This window comes from Mus caroli, chromosome 18 (assembly GCF_900094665.2).
Source record: "Mus caroli chromosome 18, CAROLI_EIJ_v1.1, whole genome shotgun sequence".
NCBI lineage: Eukaryota > Metazoa > Chordata > Mammalia > Rodentia > Muridae > Mus > Mus caroli.
In genome coordinates, this window is record NC_034587.1 from 31,901,163 (window position 1) to 31,909,524 (window position 8,362).

Sequence of the window (8,362 nt, forward strand, 5' to 3'; positions counted from 1 at the left end):
AAAAAAAAAAAAAAGAAATACAATGAGCTCTTGTTGTTACTAAGAAATAAATGTGGGAGGAGTTGGTGGCTCTTACTGGAAGCAGAATGCCTCATGTTGATTAAGTGTGGAGAGACTGCAAGAATAGAAAACCAAATCATTTTGCAACATTGGGTAAAAGTACTTTGGGGGAGAAAAAAAGTCTATTTCAGGTAAAAAATAAAATAAAATCAGCAATGACTATTGTGGCTGACCACTGTAGCTCAGTTTTAAGAGTGCCTGCCTACTACAACTGTGTCAGCTTACTCTGCTTGTCAGCTTATGAATCCAGAACAAAAAATGGGTAAGAAACAGCAGACACCCCAAATGAAGAATGTTGTTTTTGTTTTGTTTTGTTTTTTTAAAAAAGGAGTCAAACTAATCCCAGCACTTGGGAGGCAGAGGCAGACAGATCTCTGTGAGTGAGGCCAGCCTGGTCCACACAGTGAGTTCCAGGACAGCCAGAGCTACCCAGAGAAACTCTGTCTCGAAAAACAAAATGATAAGCAAATGAATAAAAATGTAAAAGGAAACAGTGAGCTGGCTCAGCAGGTGAAGGAGTTTGCCACCAAGACTGATGGCCAGAGTCTGATTCCCAGAAGTCCACACAGCAGAAAGACCAACGCCCCCAGCTGTCCTTCATGTGCTGACATACCTACCTCCCACCAAATAAATAGAAAAAAAAAAAAAACAAGTAAACGGAAAGCATTAATAAAGACTAAAGCAAAAAAGGGGTGGGAGTGTAGCTCAGTGGGTAAGCCTGCTTGCTTAGCATGTAGGAAGCTTTGTGTGTGAGCCCAGAACTGCACGGACTGACAGCAGAGCACACACCTGCAAGCCCAGCACAGGGGAGGCACACAGGTGAGAACCAGAAGAGTTTAAGATCATTTTAGGCTAAATATCAAGTTGAGGGTCAGCCTGGCAAAACTCCTTTTGGAGTTTTGAGGAATCCAATGCCCTCTTCAGACCTCTGCTGGTACTAGGCCTACCTATGGTGCACACACACACACACACATATGCAGGTAAAACATCCATATATATATATATATATATATATATATATATATATAAAATTTCTTTTTAATTAAAAACTTTCCTAAATATAGATGCTTCACCGAAAGCAGACAACATCTTAAGTGGACCTCACCAGGTATCTGGAATACATGTACAGGAAATAGGCTTTCTTGCTATTGCAGCCGTGAAGGAAATGTGCCGCCCGGTCATACTCTTTCACATCAAAGTAGGCCTTGGCCAGGGTGTAAGCGTCCACATCCTGCGCGTCCTCCTACAAGGAACAAGTTATGTGAGTGGTTAGGTCTCAGACAGCCAGAGCTCACCTAGGGAAAGCACAGTCGTTAACTCTGAGATACAGGAAAGAACGATTATTTCCCCTCCCCAAAATGTGTGCATGCACTTATACAGCTTATACAGTATTTTAGAGAAATATACCACATAGAATGCCAAACAACTGTTTTTCCAAAGTATTTTTTTCAAGATAAACAAATGGAGCTTGGCACAGTGACACCTACCTTTACTCCCAGCAGTTGGGAGTCAGAGGTAGGCAGATCTCTGTGAATTCAAACCAAGCCTGGTCCACAGAGTAAGACTCAGGAGAGCCAGGGCTATAGAATAAGACTTAAGTCTACGGCCATACCACCCTGAATGCACCTGATCTCATCTGATCTCGGAAGCTAAGCAGGGTGGGGCATGGTTAGTACTTGGATGGGAGAGCGCCTGGGAACACCAGGTGCCGTAGGCTTTAACTAAAAAAAAAAAAAAAAAAAGGTTGAGGTCCGGGGAGATGGCTCAGTGAGTAAAGTGCCTGCTATACACACATGATGAACTGAACCTGGCCCTCAGCACATAGAAACCAGACATAGCACCATACAATCGTAACCCCAGTGCATGCCTGTAATCCCAAGATCCAGCAGGAGGACAAATTCAAGGCTCTCCTCAGCGTTTGTGTGAGGCCAGTTTGAGGACTCAGCAAATTTGAGGCCAGCCTGGGCTACAAGAGGCTCTGTCTCAAAAGAGAAGGAAGAGTGAGGAAGGCAAGGAGAAAGGGAAGAGGCAGAGAGAGGGAAACAAGGTTACCCTCATTACTACAGTGGGGAGCACCCCTGCCCAGCACACACACGTTTGCTGGGGCCAGCAAGATGGCTCAGAAGGTAAGAGCTCTTATCTCCAAGCCAAGCCGGAAATTTCCAGGACCACGAGTTAGACAGGGAGAATTAACTCCTATAGGCTCTCCTCTGACCTTAACATATGTGACATGGCATGTGTGCACACACATACAGATACAATAAGTGAATAAAGAAGATTATACATGAATGATGATGAAATTCATCCAGGCTGGGTAAGGTACCTATAATTTCAGCACTCAGTAGGCAGGGGAAGGAGGGTCATTTAATGGCCAAGGCCAATCTGCTCTATGTGTATGTATGAGACCAGCAAACACTACCAAAATATTATGCAAAACTATATAAACATATGTAGTGGTTTGAATGTGCTTGGCTCAGAGAGTGGCACTATTAGGAGGTGTGGCATTGTTGGAGGAAGTGTGTCGTAGGCATTGAGACCCTCCTCCTAGCTGTCTGGAAGACAGTCTCTTCCAGGCTTCCCTCAGATCAAGATGTAGAACAGAACTCTCAGCTCCTTCTCCAGCACCAAGTCTTCCTGCATGCTGCCATGCTTCCTGCCATGATGATAATGAACTGAACCTCAGAAACTGTAAGCCAGCCTCAATTAAATGCGGTCCCTTGACCTTGATCATGGTGTCCACAGCAATGGAAACCCTAAGACAACATACATACATATAAAATATAATTATTCATAACTTTTCATATATACAAACCTTCATAACTCAGAGTTTCACTACGTGGATTATATGCCTTGGAATTTGTCTTTGGGAGCCAGCAGGATGGCTCGGAGGGTAAAGAAGCCTGTCACCACACCTGGGGACCTGAGTCTGATGCTTAGGATCTACCTGGTAGGAGAGAACCAACTCCCTTCATCTTCACATCACCACATAGCATAATGGTGTAGAACTTTAATCCCACCACTTATGAGGCGGAAGCAAGCAGATTTCTGAGAGTTCAAGGCCAGCCTGGTCTACACAGCAAGCTCAGGCATCTTAAGGTTACTACTCCTGTGCTCAAACATCATAACCAAAGCAACTTGGAGGGGAAAAGGTTTACCTCACTCGCAGTTCCATACTGTCAAAAGCAGTGAGGGCAGGAACTCAAGCAGGGCTGGAACCCAGAGACGGGAGCTGGTACGGAGGCCATGGAGGGTGCTATTTACTGGCTTGTTCAACCTGCTTTCTTATACTACTCAAGACCACCAGCCCAAGGCAGGGAAATAAGGGGCCCTCTCTGATCAATCACTAATTAAGAAAATGCCTTACCGTCAGATCTTACAGAAGCATTTTCTCAATCTAGGTTCCTAATGAAGCAGGAAGACGGCAAATTTAAGCCCCGTCTAGGCCCCTCAGTGAGACTCTGTCTCAAAACAGAGTGGACTGGAGAGACAGTCCAACAGTGATGAGGACAGGTTGCAACTGTAGAGGACCTGACCCTGATTCCAGCACCTGGGAGGTCACTCATAGGGTCTCTGACGTCTGCTGGCTTCCATAAGCACCAGAAACGTGTGTGTGCTGCACACATGCATGCAGACACACTCCCACACATAAAATAAAAATAAATCTTTTTTTAAAGTAGAAAGAGAACTGCCAATATAACTCAGTGTTAGAGTGCTGCTTAGCACAGTTCCTAGGTCCAGTACCTACCTAAAAGAAAAAAAAAAAAAAAAGCACCCAAAGTTTTAATGTTTACTCTAAACTTTAGATAAAGGTTAAATTAGTTTTAAAGGTTTCTTCCATGACAGTCCTTAAAATAAAAACAAACACTTGACAAATCAGCAAAGAGGCTGCTAAGTCAATACATCTCATAGCAAACTGAAGGCTATTAACCTTGCTGATAGCTACCACTTCCTAGTAATTCAGTGATGGCCAGGGTTCTATAATGTCTATAAAACCCAAGTGTTACATGAGTTCTTCAACACTACACACTTTTCACTTATCTAGTGTGTGTGCGCGCATACATGCCACACCATGCCTGTGTCAGCCAGGAGTTAGTGCTCTACCTCCACGTGGTCCAGGAGACCAACTCCAGTTGTCAGCCTCTCTCCTTGGATCTGACATGAAGGTGGAGAGCAGACAGTGGCTGCGTTCCTCTCACTTGCTACTGTTCTCTGCTTACTCACTCAACAGAGCTTCAGACTCCTAAGGACGTCCAAGTGCCGAGGCACCGTGACAGTCAGTACCGAGAAGTACAAGCCAATGAAACGGGTGCAAATCACAGGGATTTAAAAATATTATATATTTTTAAAAATATTCTATAGTTATATAGAATATGCGCACAGTCAGAAGTGGTGGCGCGGTAGCCATCATGAATGACACAGTAACCATCCGGACCAGGAAGTTCATGACCAACCGTCTGCTTCAGAGGAAACAGATGGTCATTGATGTCCTTCATCCTGGGAAGGCAACAGTACCAAAGACAGAAATTCGGGAAAAGCTGGCCAAAATGTACAAAACCACACCAGATGTCATCTTTGTATTTGGATTCAGAACCCACTTCGGTGGTGGCAAGACCACTGGCTTTGGCATGATCCATGATTCTTTAGACTATGCTAAGAAGAATGAGCCTAAACACAGACTCGCAAGACATGGCCTTTATAAGAAGAAAAAGACCTCCCGAAAACAGCGAAAGGAACGCAAGAACAGAATGAAGAAGGTCAGGGGCACGGCGAAGGCCAATGTTGGTGCTGGCAAAAAGCCAAAGGAGTAGATCTGNGGTGACTTGATGTTTTGCTGTGATGTGCAGATTTCTGAGAGGACAAATAAACTAAAAAGCTTCTANAAAAAAAAAAAAAAAAAAAGAAGAAGTGGTGGCGCATGCCTTTAATCCCAGCACTGGGGAGGCAGAGACAGGTAGGTTCTGAGTTTGAGGCCAGCCTGGTCTATAAATCAAGTTCCAGGACAGCCATGGCTGTTAACAGAGAAACTCTGGTTCGAAAAATCAAAACAACAACAAAAAGTTAAAAAATCTATATGCTTTATTTTACCCTCATTGCCTTATTTAATCTTCTTGAAAACTGCAAGGTGAGAAGGCCTTTGGGAGGGGGCTGGAGGGTCAGAGTGCATGCTTACTCAAGTGGCTGGCTTTAAACAACCGGCAATCCTTCTGCCTCAGTATCCCAAGTGCCCTGATTACAGGCATGTGCCACCACACCCAGCAGCAGAAGGCTTGCAACTTAAAACTCACCTGCCAACACTGATATCAGAGTTGGAACTCTCACTGATAGTAGCCTGGAATACAGAAGGCAACGCAGTTGCAAGTCACAGGCACTCTACCTCCGCTGTTGATGGGAATGGTGGATTTTCCTGACTCCTGTGGGACTGGTGCAGCTTTTTTAGTTTGTATTTGCTTTTGAGGTACTGAGGGCTGAACGTAGGGCCTCGTACATGCTACAGAAGAATTGCACGAGGTTGTGTTTCGATTTACTTTGTATTCCAAGCAGGTCATCCTCTGGCCTCAGCCTCCTAAGCAGCTCCTGTGCGCCAAGCCTGGGTATATATCTATGCAGTGTAAACCTTTTATCCCGTTTAATTCTCTCTACAACACAAAACAGATACTATAAGTATCTCCATTTCACAGATAAGGAAACTATGGGCCAAGAGGTTAGCTTGCTCTGTGTCACTAATTTGAACTTCAAAACTTTTTTTTTTTTTTTTAATTTTCAGGACAAGGTTTCTCTATATAGCCCTAGCTGTCCTGGAACTCACTCTGTAGAGCTGGGATTAAAGGCCTATGATACAGGTCAGCCCAAATTTTGCAATGAAGAATAATGGTATAGAACAATGATTTCGCTCTGTTGCAAAAACGTTTTATACGCTTCCTATTAGCACTGTCCAAGTTGTCTACAAAACCTAAAAGCCTTGAAGGGTTTGTTACTGTCTTAATTTTCTGTGTATGAATGAGTGGCTTGCTACAGGCAATCATTAACTGCCTCTGTGGATGCTAGAAACCAAACCCAGATCCTCTAGAAAAGCAAAGTGCTGCTAATTGCTAAGCCGTCTCTCCAGCCCTCTTTTTAAAAGATTTGTTTTATATTTAATTATGTATGTATGTATGTACGTGTCTTCATGTAGATTGTACACGTGCCTGCTGAAGCCAGAGGAAGATGTCAAAAGATCCCCTGTCCCAGGCGCTGGAGTTATAGGTCATAAACAACCCCCAACTCCCACAGGGACTAGGGAGTCCTCTGCAAGAACAGTACACACTAGCCACGGAACCATCTCTCCAGTTTAAGGATGAACTTTGAATTTTTTTTTTCTTTTTTTACGTGTATGCATGTAAATCTGTTTGCCACATGTATGGTATGGTGTGTGGATACCTGCAAAGAACAGGAAAGGGTACTGGATCCCCTGGAGTTTTAAGTTACAAGTGCTTTTGAGACACCTCATGAGGGTGCTGGAAATCCAACTGGAGTCCTCTGGAAGAGGAACATGGGTTCTTAACCACTGAGCCATCCATTCACCTCCGCCGAGGCTGGGATCTTAAGCAATAATTGCTTACCAGTTCCCCCCAGCTTCGGTAACAGCGGAGACTACATCTACCTTTCAAGGCACAAACAACCCCCACACAGGAACCCCCTTGTGAGGCCCCGCTCAAATGCCGGCGTCTCTGCGACATCACTGCCACTGAGCAGCTGGCTCCCCTCCAGTGACAGGGCGCTGAGTACCCAGGGGCACATCCCTCGGTTAGCGGGAACGCCACTGTAACGGTGCCCTTACCTCTGTCAGAGGCGGCGGCGGCTGCAGCTCGGACAAAGGCAAGGCGGGCAGAGAGAAGGCCAACTCCGCAGACCTGGAACACCACACAAACCGCGTCAGCCACACGAGCCCCCGAGGCCGAGATCCAGCGCCGCCCCGTCCGACCCCGACCTCTCACCATTTGCTGCTGTGCAGCAGGCCCCGCTCCCGAGTGAGGCCCGCGATGAGCAGCAGCTGCTTTTTAATTTCCTGCAAGTCTGAGAAATCCGCGACAGTGGACACGCCCGGCACCGTCGTGGCGGCCACTGCCACCGAGACTACTGAAGAATTCGCAGCCATTTTCCTCCCTCGGCCGCTCCAGCCAATCAGTAGCGACAATATTTGCTCAGCCGAACCGAAAACCTCGGCCTCTCATTGGCCTAGCCTTGCACGAAGCAACCAATCACAAACCTTCTTTGTAATGTTCCGAAAAGGCGATGGGAAAAAGAGACTGTTAGATCCTGATTGGCAAGAGCTACTGAGGGAGGTAAATTAGAACAAGAAGTAAAGGGGAGGGGCGGGCACGGCCTGAGGCATCCCAGCTTAAAAAAAAGATGGAGAATAGAAAGCCATGTACCTTACGGATGGTGCATGAGTCCGTTATTCGCCAAAGAGTGAAAGCCCAGATTCAAATAGTATGTAAAAACAAGGAGTTTTTTTACTCTGTAGAAGATCAGCATAGCCGGGCGTGGTGGCGCACGCCTTTAATCCCAGCACTCCGGAGGCAGAGGCAGGCGGATTTCTGAGTTCGAGGCCAGCCTGGTCTACAAAGTGAGTTCCAGGACAGCCAGGGCTACACAGAGAAACTCTGTCTCGAAAAACCAGAAAAAAAAAAAAAAGAAGATCAGCATGTGGGGGGGGGGTTCCTAGTTACAAGATGGAGAACCCCCAAAGTGAGCTCATGGGCCTAATTTAACGCACATTAGGGGAATTCCAGGGTTGGTAACCTCTATCTTAATCTGTTGGGTCCATCTCTATGGAAATTCTAGAACCATTACCGGGGCGTGGGTCCATCTCTTCGGAAATTTCAGAACCTTTGCCAGAGCATGGGGCTGGTGGCAGGACAGCTTCTGACTAGCTGCCTGAAGCATGGGGTTTCTGTTTTGTTTTGTTTTTGTTTTTTCTTCCAGTAACTGGCTTGTCTGGACTTGTCCAGTTCTTGGAAACAGAGATTTAGATGTAGTCCCCGTAACTGTCAATTTGAAGCCTGTCATGCAGTCAGTCTGTTGCATCCCGCTCGTTTCCCTCCCCACTTTCAGGAATGGGCCATCTCGAGTCCTCAAGATGTTTTTAACATTTTCATGGACTGGTATTGCTTGAGTATTATCAATTGAACAGTGGAAATCTGTCCTTTGGCAAACGTAATTAAAGCATTGATTACACAGGGACTGTAAGTCAAGGCCAGCATCAGTAGGATAAGAGGACCGTCAGGGCAGACACAAGGGTGGTCACCGGGAGGCCAATTGA

The 8,362-nt window shown here is 45.8% G+C and overlaps 1 protein-coding gene, 1 non-coding gene and 1 pseudogene across 4 annotated transcripts in view; 2 read left to right on the forward strand and 1 right to left on the reverse strand.

The window, feature by feature from the left end:
- Window positions 1-7,215, reverse strand: part of Cdc23 (cell division cycle 23) — a 22,221-nt gene extending 15,006 nt beyond the window's left edge. Inside the window, exons 1-3 of one of the 2 annotated variants that reach the window (XM_021150685.2) lie at window positions 7,035-7,215; window positions 6,878-6,950; window positions 1,166-1,303 (exon numbers count right to left, since the gene is read on the reverse strand). In XM_021150685.2, coding sequence (XP_021006344.1) covers window positions 1,166-1,303; window positions 6,878-6,950; window positions 7,035-7,195 — 372 coding nt within the window. In that variant the 5' untranslated portion in view covers window positions 7,196-7,215. The remainder of the gene's footprint in view (window positions 1-1,165; window positions 1,304-6,877; window positions 6,951-7,034) is intronic. The other variant, XM_021150684.2, reaches the window with a different exon arrangement.
- On the forward strand, window positions 1,659-1,777 carry LOC115029898. The gene has a single exon (XR_003835476.1). It is a non-coding gene; the product is annotated as a 5S ribosomal RNA (ribosomal RNA).
- LOC110284786 lies at window positions 4,416-4,959 on the forward strand (annotated as a pseudogene). The gene has a single exon (XR_002376985.2). The product of XR_002376985.2 is annotated as a 40S ribosomal protein S24 pseudogene (transcript).
- Window positions 7,216-8,362: the final 1,147 nt, after the last annotated feature.